General features: G+C 48.1%; 1 protein-coding gene across 1 annotated transcript; it reads left to right on the plus strand.

Moving 5' to 3' along the window:
• The first annotated feature begins 3,972 nt into the window (after positions 1-3,972).
• TSNAX (translin associated factor X) lies at positions 3,973-14,191 on the plus strand. The gene is made up of 6 exons (XM_032948173.2): positions 3,973-4,214; positions 6,435-6,521; positions 7,245-7,362; positions 7,621-7,751; positions 8,908-9,011; positions 9,714-14,191. Exons 2-6 carry the CDS (start codon positions 6,440-6,442, stop codon positions 10,125-10,127), a joined length of 849 nt encoding a protein of 282 aa, XP_032804064.2. The 5' UTR covers positions 3,973-4,214; positions 6,435-6,439; the 3' UTR covers positions 10,128-14,191.
• The last annotated feature ends 2,274 nt before the right edge of the window (positions 14,192-16,465 follow it).

Raw genomic sequence — 16,465 nt, forward strand, 5'->3', positions numbered from 1 at the left:
ACTCACCCCACCCTCTCCCCACGTCCTGGAGATGTTTTTTTAAAGTAAACCAACACCCCCCCCCCCCCGACGTTCAAACCCACCCACCCACTCACAAATCAAATCTAGCCACTCGCCCAAAGACAAAGATCTCCCATACAGTCTTAACAGACTGTTGGGGCAAGCGCTGTTTGCGAGCACCTATGAAGGCCGGCACGGCTCTCTAGGGGATGGGTTGCCAGGACCACGCCCGGCCGCCTTTGTCGCCTTAGTGGTGAATATTTACACACCGCACCAGGTTATCATTTGAAGCTGAGTCGACCTAGGGGAGGCCTTGGACCGGTTCAGATTATTGTCAGTGATGTTGGCCGTGTTGACCGAATTGGCCGTGAGCGGGAATTGAACCTGGGTCACTGGGTCCGCAGCGCAGCACGCACCGCTGCACCCACCCACCCAGCACACACCCACCTACTCACCTACCCATCCATCCACTCACAAATATAGCCATTCACCCACCCATCCACTCACCCACTCACAAATCTTGCAACTAGTCCACCCACTCATCCACTCACACATTTAACCATTCACCCACCCCATTAATTTACACATCCACAAACCCAGTCAGACAGCCTGCCAGGAGCCAGACTCTCCGATGGAGCCAAGCCTGGACTGCACGCTTCCAAACTCACAACTCGTCCGGTAGATGTAGCACAGCGTCCGCTGAATGCCACGGTGTGCGACACGTGCAGGCAGATAAAACACTCAGGCAAGGCTTCAGCCAATGGGGTCGTCCCGGGAGTTAAGGGTTGGAGATCCCCTAACAAATATTCCATGAGTTATAATCCCTGCCGACACGTCGCCATTCGTTCGTAAGCAGAGAGACTTGCTCCACGTGGAGGACAGCGTAGAGCCTGAGGTGGGGTCCCCACAGGGAGGGTTCCACGCAGAGACGCTGCTTGTGCCAAGAGTCGCGGCTCCGTGCGCTGCTGCCACTTTGTAAAGAAAAGGACGTGCTTTGTGTTTACCGTGTACTTATATACACGTCGATACTTTCTTGACATTGCATTATGATGTGGAAGGGTTTTTTTTCCTTCTGAATTTGCCCTTCTGTTTGGTAAGAGCCAGCGGTGGAAATTCCACGTTAACATGGAGGGGCCCAGCCTATCCATAGGATAACTGCTGTCGTCCTAACATCCCAACGCCCTTGTTCGCCGATAGCACAACTCCTGGGCATGCATTGCGTATGCATATTCATCGGCCAGAGTGGTGGCGCGGCGGCCCAGGGGAAGCGCGCTGTTGCAGAGGTTCACGGTGTGAATCCACGGGCCGCCCAGATTATTACTGCGGGTGTATTGACCGTAAAAAATATATACTTCGCGTCGTCTGCTTCACAGTGCGCGTTCGAAATTCCCCGTGAGGTCATTCGCAAGGCCCACTGTGTGTCTGCGTCGTGGGCGACACTTTGCGAAATTTGATTAATGCACGGCACTCACCGCGTCCTCCTGCAAACGTTTGGCAGGACCCTCCCGAAAAAGAGTCACGAGACTCCATGAAGCTTTTCTGGGTACACAAGCAGAGTGTCTATAGTTATCTGACCGTGAATGGCAGTCAGTGGCAATTCCAGCTGAGTACGCAAAGCGGACGCATGGCGACCTCTGGTGGTAAAAAAACCCTCCAGGTTTGAGAATTGGCGTTTAAAACCAGAGGGCAATTGAGATGTTTAATCCAATGCTTATACACATTGAGCAGTACACACAAGGGCTCATGAGAGTGTAACGTGTCATATATGGAACTAATTGCACCCATTTATTTATTGTGAACTACTGTTTGATGTGGTGAATTAAAAACTCCACTATCACCGCTCCAAAGTAATTCTCCCATTGTGGTACTTGGTACTGTCCTAGGCAGGCAGACCTGTCCTCCCATGTCCTATTGCCCTCACGATAAGCACAGCTTGAGTTTCCCTGATGTCCCGTTATGAAAGCCAATTTTGTTTTACCAGTGACCGTGATGAAACCTCTCCCACCATGTCCTTTCGCAAGCCATCTCAACAACAAACCACACACATCGTTCAAGGGAACTGTGAGGCCAGTTAATTTTGATTCTCGGTCGTTTCTCAGCAAAATTCATTCACACTTTGGTCATCACAAAAAAAAGCCTTTTGGAATTGCTATCTTTTTTTTCTTCTGAAATTTAGTAAAATATTGCTACTGTGTGAAAGTTTGGATTTGGGGCACAATGTAAACGTGATGGGTTCCTACTTGTGGGTACCAAACGCTCTGAACACCCACTTGGGGAGGTGTCACGTGCCGGTGAATTAATGTACTCTACAGCAGCGGTCCCCAACCTTTTTGGCACCAGGGACCGGTTTCGAAGAAGACAATTTTTTCACGGACCGGGGGGGGGGGGGGGTTCATCATTGGGTCTTTCCCCCTTTTCAAAGAAGCTCTCCAGCGACGTTTTTTTACTCATTTTGGCTACTAGGGGTCAGCTTGTGGGCTTACCAAAACTGTGACTGAGACAAGTGCGCTGTGCGGGAAAGAGGCGCGGACGGAAGTGGTAAATAAAACAATGGGTGGGCCACGCGCAGACTCACCGCTCGCCTTCTGGCTGTGCGGCCCGGTTCCTAACAGGCCACGGACCGGTACCGGTCCGCGGTCCGGGGGTTGGGGACCCCTGCTCTACAGTACGCCAAGCAGCCAGCAACGAGCAGCAACTATCAAAGTTGTAACAGATAAAGAGTGTAACACGTTTCTTGAATGAGAAATGTTATGGGGTTTTGTAAAGAGAGATGATGTGAGGGAATTCCAATGAAGTGTGGGGGGGGGGGGGGACCACGGGGTTCTAATATGGGATATTCAAGGTAATTGAGGTACAGTATTCCATCGACGGCACGGATAAGCAGACCGTAGCCTCATTTCTACATCTGCTTATCCGTTGGTGTCGCACTCTGCCAATGGCAATCCCATCGGTCGCGCGGCATTCCTGCTTGGGAATGCGTCTTCAATTGGACCGCTTTGGTGGGACACGAGCAACACTCCGAAGCGATTTCGACGTTCAGTGGCTAAAACAGCGGTCAGCCTCGCGTGATACAACGCTGGTTGACCTGCCAAGTGTGTATAGGCAACGGCCCATAACTGTTAGATATGTATTCTTTGGGTCTTTCGGTAAAGCCACGTAGATAGAAAAATAATAGAAAATAGAAAATATCACGACGTTTCGATCGCAACACAAGCAATCGTCATCAGGTTAAAATGTATAGCGTGAGAGCTGCTGAGGCAGAGTGTTATATAGGTTTGAGATGGATCTAGCCCAAGGTAAAGTGGGCGGGGCTAGAGATGGAATTTGCATGTCAATGTAAGATCGGAGAGCTGCTGAGGCAGGATGTTATATAGGTTTGAGATAGGTGTCGCCCAAGGGTAGGTAGGCGTGGCTAGAGATGGGTGTAGCCCAAGGGTAAGTGGGCGGGGCTAGAGATGAAATTTGCATGTCAATGTAAGATCGGAGAGCTGCTGAGGCAGGATGTTATATAGGTTTGAGATGGGTGTAGCCCAAGGGTAAGTAGGCGTGGCAAGAGATGGGTGTAGCCCAAGGGTAAGTGGGCGGGGCTGGAGATGGAATTTGCGTGTAAATGTAAGATCGGAGAGCTGATATGGGTTCCTGGTTCGCCAATAAACTTTATAATACACAACAGAATAATTGTTGGCGTCCTTGTGGAGGCTATAAATCGCATTAATGGGACTTTGTAATCGAATTGCTGCATGAAATAAACCGCGTGCCCTATTGCCCAATCAGACTTCAAACATTTTAGCAAGTCACAAAAAAAAAGATTAATTTATATTTTGTATAAATACGGTTATGAAAACAAAGACGAAGTTAATGTTCTCGTGCTATAACTGCAATTGCCTGAAAAAAATGTTTCAATAAATTCTAAAATAAGAGGTAGCCAATAGGGTGGCGCGTACCTCCGCAGCAGGCCCCCCCCCCCCCATCCACGCGGCCACTGTCGCGCGTTCCCATTGGCTGCTAACCCTCGTGCATCGAGTTGGGCCCGCGCAAGCAGAACAACGTCCCGTCGATGTAACACAAACGTCGTTCATTATCATCACTGCCGACGTTCTCAACATCGTCCCGTTGTTGTTGTTATTATATAGGTGGTGTGCGACTGCGTGCGGTCACCGCGCGAGAATCAAGCGCTGCACAACACGAGGACGTTGCCGGCTTCAAGTACACGGGTACGACGGTGCTGACAAACACAACAACGACAAAGATCCCCCGTGTAGCCTGAACACACTGTAGGGGCAAGTGCTGTTAGCGAGCAGCACCTATGAAGGCCGGCACGGCACGCGACGGGGTGGGGTGGCCAACACCACGCCCGGCCGCCTTTGTCTCCCCCAGTGGCGATGTTTTTACTACACACCGCACCGGGGCACTCATTTGAGGCTGAGTCGACCTAGGGGAGGCCCAGGACCGGTTCAGATAATCGTCACTGGGTGTTTCGCCGCCACCACCACCACACTTGAGACGCTCAACGACAGTCGAGGCAACGTGACTCTGTTCCCCTCGGCCATAGGAATGTGGAACTCGCCACCACCACCGTTTCAGGGCTGCGTTTTTTTTGTTTGGCCATGTTTTTGTTTATTGTAGTAGTACGGAGTTAGACTGATGGCCTTAATCTTAGTTGTCCTGTGGCTGTTGTTGTTTTTGTTTGACTTGCATCCCACTTGGGATGTGTTGCACACAGCGTTGGCGGTGTACGGTGCTTTTTTTCAGGAATATTTTGCTGTTTTTTTTCCCCCCCTGGATTTTCTGTTTGCACAAAGTCACACACAGTCACTTGAAGATTTTTTTCTTGTTCGCGTTTTTTTGTTTGTCCGCGGTTGCACCCGACGATTCAAGAGCCGAATGGCTCACAGGGCCATACCAAGTAAATGGAACTGACTATGAAACTATGATGCGTGGGGGGTTTGTTTGTCGCGGTGTCGCCAGTGTGCACAGCGGCCAAGTGCCACACGGACGGCTGCCTTTCCCACCCCGTAAAGTGAGCGCCAATCGATCCACTGCTGGATGTAAGGCCTCCCCGTGCTCTTTGTGGTGGTGGTGGTGGGGGGTAGACCGATTGACCGTGGCTTGTTGGTGAAGAAGGCGATGGTGGAGGAGGCGAGTGGAGGGGAATCAGCCGTGACCAAAGGCATCGAAGACGGTGTCCGTGCGCGCATTGCGCTGTGTAACACGATGTTTTGTTTGCTGGGTCGTAAGCGTTATTTTCTAATTGCTCATGCCTCAAAAGTACAGACACGGGCTGTTATTATCCCCCCTCCACGAACTTTGCTTTTGTGACCAGGAACTTTACGTGAAGGGATGAATGACACAAATGCACACACCACGTGTTCTCATTGAAAATAGGTACATTTCTAAATGTTACTGTGCTGGTAGCAAAAGCAAAGTTTGTGGGGAATAAAAGCCATTTTCTGTACTTTTGAGGCATGAGCAACTTTGAAAATAACACTTACTACTCAGGAACAAAAACATAATGAATTTGTTACACGGTGTTATTAATGGAGTGGATAATTATTAACTTTGCTTTTGTGTCCTGGTCACAAAAGCAGAGTTTGTGGGGCATAATAGCCATTTTCTGTACTTTTGAGACAGAAGCAATTATGAATATAACACTACCCAGGAACAAAAACAATTATTTTTTTTGTTACGCAGTGACTTATCGATGAAGACAATGAGGGGCAGGGGGGGCATTTAACGGACTGCTGACTGCGAGACGACTGCCTCGTCGACTCAAAAGATCTCGGCAGCAGCGGTCGTCCGTGACACTGAGTGCCCTCATCATGAGACCTCCCTTGCCAGTAGATCAAACTATAAGAAGAGGTTTCACTTGTGGTGAGCATGCGTGCTCATAATATGTGGTTAATGCAGACACGATTTCTTGCAGGAGGTGGCAGTTTGGTGTTTTAACATCTTAACACCCGTTTTATTGCCACAAAGGGTAAAACCTATTCCTATTTTTGTCAAACTCCGGGGCTGTTATCGCAACATTTCCGTACGAAGCAAGCATTTGTTTTATTGTACCAGGTAAGGCTCACTGAGCTGCTATATAAATGTTTTTTTCAGAAGCAACCTGGCCCCACAAATGATAGCTCAACGAAGTGGCTTATCATCATGTGAAATATTTAAAGAAGTAGCCAAATAACCCTTAAACGCATGATGTTGACATGTGGAGGGAGAAAGCGGAGGACCCGGAGTAAAATCCACACGACCACTGGGAGAGAGAGACACGCATTGCCAGAAAGGGTACAACCTATTCTTACGAGTGCTCTTAACTGGACCAGCGGTTGTCATTGGACTTCCCATGTTACGTTGGTAGGGGGTCTTTGTTGTTGACTGTCGAACCCGTCCCTTGTTGGATTCTCCCGATTGCCCAAAATGTCACGGCGTGGATGCAGTCAGGATGGGCGAGCGCGACGTACAGATGAGGCAGGCGGGGAAGGATGAGCTGCTCTGCGTGTCGCCACTCTTGGCATCGTTCAAAGGTAAAGGGGTGATGTGTGCACCTACCTCGCTGGCTCTATGGTTGTCAAAACCCACCTCTTGTTACTGAAAAAATAAACGGGTATTGTTGAGGGCAACGATTATTCTGTAAATTCGACCCATTGCCCCGGTGCATTTGTTTTACTTTAATTGTTGTGCGGTGTTTATCAATTATGCACAGTTAGGAAAGGTTTAGCTCCCTGTTTGTAAACTATTAATTCATTCAGCTTTGATCAAGTGAAATATGTTGTGAAGATACTGGTTCCCATCATGGGAACGTGGAGTGTCCGCTGCTGTATCAGGACAGGTAGCAGAACAAAAAAACACCGCATAGAGACTGATTCAGTTTCTAAGCACTGCTAAAGGAGTCCCTGAAAGTTAACTAGGTTTGTGGATTTAATTAACTTGCATAAACAACACGACGTGTTGTTTTGATGAGGGGTTGATTCTTTGTTTACGAAGCAAAACAATTACAAGCGACTTCCAGGAACTTCCTCGTGCATCAGTATATTGATGTGTTAAAAACTATAGCACACCACTGTGTCATAAGACGTTCTCTCATTGCCGAAACGACAAACTCGGACAGGCCGGGACACTTAGCTGTGCGGTTACACGATAGAGCAATTTGATCATTCATTGTGATGAAGTGCGCAGTGAAGCAAGTTTCGCTGTCAGCGGCCAGATGAAGGCGTTGCAGATGTGGGTCACGGCTGGCATTTGCGTAGGATTCCAGCTGGAGCTGGACGCGCGGCACGACAAGTACGAGCGGCTGGTGAGGCTGAGCCGCGACGTCACCATCGAGAGCAAGCGTACCATCTTCCTGCTGCACCGCGCCACTGTCAGGCCAGTCCCATCCCCCGGATGGGCGACGTAGCCGGCCGCGGTGGCTCTCCCGGCTACACCGCTCGCACTCGCCCGCACAGTAAAAACCGCCCTTTGCCAAACCACTGCTGGGTGAGGGCCTCCCACTTCCGTGTCGGTCGTGGGGAGCTCGACCATACTTCACGCTGGTCCAATGCCTGTTGGCGTTATGTGTCACAGTGAATGAAAGGTTCGTGGATGCTGTGGCGTCTTTTGTGTGTGCGCGTGGGACCTGTGCAGCGGGGCGAGGCTGGAGGATCTGCTGCTTGAGTCGGAATCGAAGCTGAGCGCCGTGCGGCAAAAGGTGCGCAGCATCGCTTTGGAGCTGCAGGGAGAGAACATGTACCAGTATCTGAGAGCCTTCACAGCAGGTACCCTCCCTGTGTCCTCCGGGTCGTTGTACTCTTACACTGGTACCACTTAGACGTGCATTCATCCGTGAACATGTGCAGTCCTTTTTGTCACGCCACTGGACGAGAGCCTCTCCACACCATACGGGTTGTTGGAGTTATTTCATCATACTTCACTATGCTGGTCAAGTAGGGAGCATAGATGTGAAAGTATAGCAGTACAGTACAACACATTAAGTAGCATCTAATCTCACAACAAAGCATTTTATTTTCATAACTAATCCACTACAAATATCAGGGCCACTCAACTCACTGTGGAATAACCCAGACGCAACATCATAGGTCCTCACCAGTTTTACAGTTTATATTATTTACCTGCTATAAATTTCCACGTGATAAGCCACTTGATTGAGCAATCATTTGTGGCCAGGTTGCTTCTGAAAAAGAGCTTAAAGCTCATCGGGCTTACCTGGTAAAATAAATAGTTAATCATTATATAATAATCGGGTTTTTCCCCTTTTTTTCTGGCAACAAAACTGAAACCTTTTTTACAAGGATTCATGTCTGCATTAACCACAATACCTGCAGTCAAAATGCAAACAAAAAACATACTATGATAATATATGCATTGTCCTTGAAACTGATTGGTCCACACCAAGGGACGGCTTTCTTTTGAGCCTCGACCCAATTTGCATTTTGACTGCAGCTATTGTGGTTAATGCAGACATGAATCCTTGTAAAAAAGGTTTCAGTTTTGTTGCCAGAAAAAAGGGGAAAAACCCTATTATTACATTTTGGTACTGGCAAAGGAGGTCTAATGATGAAGTCAATCATTAGTTATCCTAGGTTGTCTCTAACATTTAAAATAAATAAAGCCAGCTATGCAGACCTGTTAAGTGGTTCACTCTGCCTGTTTAACAAACACATGCTTACCTAGCCATTTTATGTGGGCACGGCCAAATGAAGTTCACCACCTAGCCCACACAAGTGTTTCTGTTTGTGCACTCAGAGGCTATGCTCAGTGTGAATAATTAAGCTTCGGTGTGGCCTATAACTGCACTCAGGTTATGAAGCCTTTTAAGAGCAACATAATAATGCCTACCTGCCTCTGTTACCTTGCCTTTAAAATATTTTACTTGGGAAATCTCTTGAGATGGATCATCTTGTTCACTCACAGGCCTGCAGGAGTACGTGGAGGCGGTGTCATTTCGTCACTTCCTGAGCACACAGACGCTCATCACCCGGGAGGAGGTCAACCAGCAGCTGGTGTTCCCGGGCGAGGTGCTGCTTCCACCCTTGGTCCACTTCGGGGCAGACCGTGGGCCCATCACACCATTTGAAATGCTTCATGAGCTTTCCTACATTTGGCTGTCCCCTCTCTTTTGCCTCTACACTCCGTCCTTTCCCATACAGTGTCACGCACATCATTTTATAATTTTTTTTATCTGAAATGAACGTAATATAGTGTATGTATGTATGTATATTGAACTTCTTTCGCACCATACGTAGCCAACCATCCCAATCGGACGTGCGGGAAATTGCATATCCACCATTCAGTGCAGGTGTTCTTTGTTATTTGCAGGGTTGTTGATCTGTCAGAGTGGCATGGACAGAGTACCTCACTCGCCATTGGAAACTCATGAGTTGTAATTCCAGTTAAGGGCTAACTCGAACAATCTTCCTTCCACAGTCAATAACACCACTTTGTGGGATGTGAACAGTAATTTCGAATGGAAGGCTGGTCCCCTCCATAGCAATGTGGATTTTCTAATCCTGGCTGAAGACCGCCAATGGAGTTTATCAGTACTCAATGCACCTTTGAGTGTGGGGACACTGAATTTTTTGACAGGGCGAGTTGGCGTCTTCCATTTTAACAGTTCCGGTTAACTTTCAAGCACGAAAACATCGGATAGTTATACAAGCGTGTGTTTACCTTCTCTCTCCCCGACTCCCACCCCTCGCCTTATGTTTCTTCACCACCAGCCATCCGTGAGCCTGGAAATCACATTGACCGATTACATCCTGGGTGTGGCCGACCTGACAGGCGAGCTAATGCGCCTGTGCATCGCAAGTGTTGGCGGCGGGGGCGGTGGCGGCGGCGGTGGCGGCAGCGGTGGCTGCGAGCCGGACCCAGACACCCCCTTCCGTCTGTGCCGCTTCTTGCGGGAGGTGTACGACGGCTTCTGCTTCCTGGGCAACCTGGGGCCCTACGAGCTGTCGCGCAAACTGCACGTGCTGCGCCAGAGCCTGTCCAAGTGCGAGGACGCGTGCTACGCGCTGCGCGTGCGTGGCTCCGAGGTGCCGCGGCACATGCTCGCCGACCTGGTGTCTCTCCGTGGCGGGGGGGGGACGCGCGGTCTCGCCGAGGGTGAGCGAGACGGTGACGCGGGGTTGTAGCTCGCGCGTTCCAGGTCCAACGGCGCCAAGTTTTCCTGCGTATTTTTTTTATATACACGCACGCTCGTGTGTTTTGACTTGTGTCGTCTACATATTGTCCATACAAAGTGCGTCGCTGCTCACATGACAGTGGGCTGTGCTCATATCTGTGGGCTGCTGCCTTGAGCCATCGGTGGGAATTCAACAAGGCTCGGGTGGAGGCCTCTCTCCCCATAGGGTAACCGTTGATGATTTCCCGTAAGTGGTAGTCTTGTTGTTTACCCATGGAGGTGATTGGCTGAGCTGACTCCTGATTTTTGTTATGTGACCTGGCTATCAGTTGAACTTGCAAGTTATATGAAAGTGTCTCTTAAATTTCACTGCAATCGGCAGAGCTCTTGTCAGATTTATATTGGGGAATGAACGTGGAAAATAACACTCCTGAACTACCTCTGAAGGCTTTGCCATAACAATATTACCCTACTAATTTAGTAGTTCGCTCCATAGCTATTATTTAATTTGAAACTATACTACAGTGGCTAAGCCTGGCCAATTAAAATATATATGGGATGTTGGGATAATTATTCTTTTGGGTATGTGTGGGAAGAAGCTAGTTAATGGAAGAACCCACATTTAGGCTCCACAGATACGCAGGCACTCACATGTCTGTCTTACAACCCATTTAGTTTTGTTGAATTCAACAGCCTTCCCACACAGCCGCTCTACTGGCGTGTTACACCACTCACGCACTACTTGGATTACCCTTGGTTGGAGGCCAGAATTTTTGGACTCGGTAGTTCCGACTCTGTGCTTGATAGAGGTGTAGCGTTACCTCCATCAACATCCTGGTCACTCTTGTCACATGTCCCCCTAACTCTGATCCACTCGCCACCCACGAAGCTCCATCCCTTTTCATGTTCCTGAACAAGTCAAGTGCCAGGGGTTACCCCTTGAGCTGACCAGACTGGCGGCAGTGTTGTATCAATGTCTTTTGACGCTGATATAGAAGAGTGTATAGCCATTGGCTTGTTTGTAATAAAACGACTTTTAATAGGCTTTAAAATGCAAATAAATGCCTCGATACCTTTTATGTATTAGTACGTTCTGTTGGCAATTCGCATTCGATATGGATAGCACCTCGGCTTTGTAATGTATGTTGAACTTCTTTTGCGCACCGTACATAGCCAACTGTGCTAATCGGAGGTGCGCGGGAAGGACAAACTAAAATAAATCAAATCGGAGACAGAGAAGTTCAACTGGACATGGCAACTGGCGATCTCTTCAGAGACTGGACTTGGGCCGGGCCTTTTATCTTGTGTCAACAAGGTCCAGTTTTGGAAGAAAAAAAAAAGTTTAATTCTTTTCATACCCCATGGTATATAGTAAAGTCTCAGCTATTATATTATATGGATCTTTCGGTAAAGTCACGTAGAAAAATAATAACAATAAAAGAATGAAGATGAAAATACAGTGAATAAAAAATAATGAAAATATCACGACGTTTCGATCGCAACACAAGCGGTCGTCATCATGCGATCGAAACGTCGTGATATTTTTATTATTTTTTATTCACTTCATTTTCATCATTTTATTATTGTGATTATTTTTTCTATCTACGTAACTTTACCGAAAGAACCATACAATATGAATTCCTGCAGTCGCGAAAGTTTTAAGTCAAAAGCTCAACTATTACCCATTTGTTTTCACTCGTATCTGTCTAGCCTCTTATTTGTCCTTTGAAGAAGGGCCATTGTACGAAACGTCACCTGCTTCATGCCGTTCCTTTTAAGGAAACAGTGTTGTTGACGAATGCGTTGCGTTTTTGTTCGTTCGCGCTTTCTACACCGCTGCGTTGGCAGCATCGCCAAATAATGTCTGGTTTTGATCAGGTCGGGAGCAGTCTGGGTAACAGCGGGCTTGGGTGTGAGCGCGGGTTTGAATTGAACCGACTCGCCAGTGGCCATCCATTTAGTAGGTATGCAAAAATCTGCCAACTTTACCCCTCCCCCCCTCCCTGTACGTACACGTACTTTTTACACCCCCCCCCACCCACCTGCGTACGTACGCTTGACGCACCCCCCCCCCCCCCCCGAATCCTACAGAACGGCCGAAAAGATCAAGGATTAATAATATTAATGTGTAGGAATAGGTTTTACCCTTTTACCTGGCACAAAACCTGACACCAAAAATATTAACGTGTTTAAGCAACCAGTCCACCGCCGGACCATCTAACTCATTTGAAGGCCAATGTAGACAAATTATTACCGAGACTTCACCCCCCCCCTCTGTTTCTTATGCGTACGTACATTGTCAGTAGACCCCCCCCCCCCCATACGCAAGCGTATGCATTTTGGTTAACCCCCCTTTCCTCCCTCCATGCGTACGCACTGAATGGATGGCCCCTGACTTCGTGTGCAACCCACATGGCGCTTTCACTCGCTCGCACTCGAAGCAGCAGAGGGCGCTCCAATGCAAAGTTAAGACGCTGGCCTTTGCTCGGAGGTGTACGAAATAATACGGAATGCATCATGTGCAGTGCATCTAAACCCATGCACGCCGTGGAAGTATTGCCATCATCTGTTGCAACAGCCAAACAGAATGCAAAAAATTTCACGCCGTTTTTATTTGCAAAGGTTAGCCTTGGCCGAACACTTACTTTGGGAAAATCATATGAATGGGCAAGTGTATTGCCATATGAGAGCGAACGCATTGCGTTTCATTATTTTGCAAGGGAACACAGTGAAACCGTGGCCCCACTGAACGGGATTTTCGGCTAATTTAAATCAACGTTTTGACTTCAGGCTTGATTTGTACGTTGAAAGAGTGCCCAAGTGACCCACTTTTGGCGGAAGACCATTAGCCGCATTTTAAATTCGTCTTTTTGGGAGTCGAACCTTGATTACGAGTACCAATTGTGACGGTGAATATGTAGATAATGGTCTGTGTGTCATTTGGGTTCGCAGCGCTGTATTTGTAGGTCAGACGTTTTGGCCACTGCTATGTCTATTAGAAGGCAGATATTCCGCTGTTAAGTACAACGACTACACATTTAATTGAAGATAAACGGGCTGCCCTGCGCCCGTTTGCGACAGCCAAGAATGTGTTTTGGTCACGGCCAAAGTACTGCCCTCCCCCCCTCTATAATGTAATATTCCCCATGACCAAACGGGCCCCTTTGTAAACTGCAGCCATGTGCACCTTCATCGGCCCAAATATATACTCTCAGTAAATCAAGGGCTGCTCAGCTTTGAAGAATGGGGGCACGATGTGAGCCATGTAACCAGCAGCGGATAGCAGTGCTGAGGCATGGTTTTAATGAGGATTTGTGGGTGTTGCGTGGGGCCAGAGCGTGAAAGTGCGAGCACGCTTGCGTTACTTGCGTTCATCAACATCGTCGGTCATGGTCTATCTACTGCTGTACGGAGGGCTCCACGCGTTGCCATCCATCACAGTTTCTGCGATCTCGTGCGCGAATAGAATGCGTACAGAAAAACTGCCGGGAAAGTCGTCGTGATGACAATGCACCCACGTGTAGATTGGTCGCCTTGAAATGTTGGTGACGTGGGTAGGAGCGAGGACCGGCATTTGAGAAATGTGGTTGCGGTTATACAATGAAATATATTGCGAGTGCAAACTTCGTGCGGTCGTTTGCAAAATGTTCATTTTGAAGAAGAAGAAGAAGAAGGAAAAACATTCCTGCAATAAATAGTGCAAAATGAGGAGTGGTTTCTAATATTTTCCAATTCAATAACGCGGACAATGTTACACGGTGCTTTTAATTTGGAACTGTTTATAGCTTGTGCACTCGGCTTAAAATACTAGTGGCTCGCACGCCGACAGCTCTGTGGCCCGACCACCCCCTGCCACCGTCACAAGTGAACTTTGCGTGGAGCCACGTGCAAATTGCAATATTCCTGCTCTTGCGTGTGGTCTCCAACATGATGATGACATGGGGGTCCTGTGGCCATGCCGTGTTGGGGTTAAAAACGTTTTGTCTCGGTATTGTTTTACACAGATTTTACATGGCCTGTTTTAATTTTGTAATGCGTTTGCCCATATTAATACAGTCTACTCAAGTCTCCAAATATTTTGCTGGTTTTCCTTTGGAGGCAGTGCCAAGCTCCACACAGTGATCAGGGAGTCCCTCTTCACAAGGGAGTTGTAGGTAATGATTGCTCTACTGTGCTGATGATACCTAACAATAATGAAACTCATCCCGTTTTGACGGGACAATGGTCTAAAGCCAGCCTGTGCGTTACATATATAATGTTGGGTGATATCACGTGATCTTGAAAGGCATGATGGGAGGACCAATCCTATGGTCACGTATGCACTTTTGGCCGTCTGGTCGTCGAGCGTTGCGTGTATGGTTACTTTACATGTGCTCGTCACCTTTACGGCCGGGGTGGTAAGAATTCTGGACGATGATGTCAAGGACCCAGTCCAGGACGTCACCTGCTCTTTTACCACAAAGCGGTTTTCATTTTTCACTCGCAGAGTAATGACGGGCTGAGTTGGCCCCCAGCAGCAATTTGAAGTAGTGACCTGGGAGTTAGTCGAGTGTTTTGATCACGTTGTTGCTCATCAGAATAACTCGTAAGAAGGAAAAGCCACCAGGATAGTGCCCATTAGTTTATAATCACACAGCTGCCAATGAGGATGAATTGCAGGATATAGTGGAATAACTTCACAAATAGATCTGCAAAGTTGAGCTTTAGATTATTGTGATTAATACACAAAAATCGGCAGATTTTCCGTATATCCTAAACATACTGTTGGGGCAAGTGCTGTTTGCGAGCATCTATGAAGGCCGGCTCGACACACGTGAGGATGGGTGGCCAGCAACCACGCCCAGACGCCTTTGTCTCCTTAATGGCGATGTTTACAGACCACACCAAGTACTCGGAGGCTGAGTCGACCTAGGGGTGCCCCACGACTGAGTGAGATAATTGTAACTGGTGTTGGCCGTGAGTGGGAATCGAACTCGGCCCACCGGGTTCATAGCGCAGCGCCCTAACCACTACACTATCGCTCCCCCAGATATACACATTCATATATACACACCCACATATATACCTACTATAATCACCCAGGAATGTCTGTCTTTAACGCTCGTGACGTCACTCCACATCGACCAGCCCCCCTCATTAGCATGGCTTTTGGGGTTCCAATTTCTTTACGTGGCCACTAACAGTGAATTACGTGATGACCATTTTAAATGAGTGGGGTTATCAAGTGATTGACTTTATAAGTCATGTAAATAAATGAGTACTATAGTTTTGCTACCTTAGGTGGTACCGACTTCTTCTCTGAACCATGGACTAAAATGATTAATTACACAGATGAGCAAGAGTAGGGAAACTGAATCTGATCATGGAAAGCAGCACATCATTAAGCCTGAAGGGAACATTTTCACTCTGCCAACGATGACACTGGGATAAAGATGAAACGCAAGTAAAAATAGCATGAGAAAAGCTAGCAAAGACGCATGCGTGGAAATATGCTGAGAAACAACGTGGAACGCATGGACCAGTACACAATGCAATGTCGAGGGATCATTCTGAATGAGGGATAAGTTAAGTGGACTTGGGCAGGACGCGTCGCTCAAAGGGACGTTGGCCGATGGTCAAGAATAATGACGGAGTGGCAGCAAAGGAGACAGCGATGGAATGGCGCGTGTGTGTAGGTGCTGTTGTGTATTATTATATCAGGATCGCGAGAGATGGCAGTGGTTTTCCGATACCTTCACCCAGAAGTGGATTGATTATGGCTGTTGATGACAATATAAGATAATGTTAATGGTCAATGTGATCAGGTTTTTTTATCTAATGAATTGGTACTCTAAATGTGTTCAATATGGGGTGGCAACGTGGACTCACGGCCGTGCATTCGCTGCTCGTTCTAGAATTTTACGGTTCGAATCTAGCGGCTGCCCTGATGAATACCGCATGCGCTATTGCCGTAGAAATGTGCCAATCGGACGTTCAAGATTCCGAGACATCAGTCGCAAGACTAGGCCAGCGTGTTGCCGGCGTCATGGTCCAAATTTGAAAAAATACCCCGTCGAGTTACTCAAATGGGAATACACACAGCAACCATCGCCCCCCGCCTCCACTGTGAACACTTGGGCAGGACCCTCTTGAAAAAATAAAAGAGTCACGGGACTCGGCGAGGCTTTCCCTGAGTACACAGCCCAACGGTGGCAACAGCAGAGTTAGTCCCGGTGTGCCGAGTGCATCCACGAATTCCGTCATTCACCAGACCCTGCAACTCGCCGCCGCTCCTGGCGGTGGGTCACGGTAACGGCCAGGCGACGACACCACAAAGGTCGCCACAATCCGCGAATCGGGATAGTGGCG

The sequence above is a fragment of the Petromyzon marinus genome, chromosome 6, assembly GCF_048934315.1.
Source record: "Petromyzon marinus isolate PM22_M1 ecotype Great Lakes invasive population chromosome 6, UKy_Petmar_22M1.pri1.0, whole genome shotgun sequence".
NCBI lineage: Eukaryota > Metazoa > Chordata > Hyperoartia > Petromyzontiformes > Petromyzontidae > Petromyzon > Petromyzon marinus.

Excerpts from the sequence above, each read along its gene's own strand:
- TSNAX (XM_032948173.2), top strand. The coding sequence starts at position 6,440 with ATGGGCGAGCGCGACGTACAGATGAGGCAGGCGGGGAAGGATGAGCTG. Across the intron at positions 7,363-7,620 it reads CTGCACCGCGCCACTGTCAG|CGGGGCGAGGCTGGAGGATC; the intron begins GCCAGTCCCATC and ends GGACCTGTGCAG. Across the intron at positions 7,752-8,907 it reads TCTGAGAGCCTTCACAGCAG|GCCTGCAGGAGTACGTGGAG; the intron begins GTACCCTCCCTG and ends GTTCACTCACAG.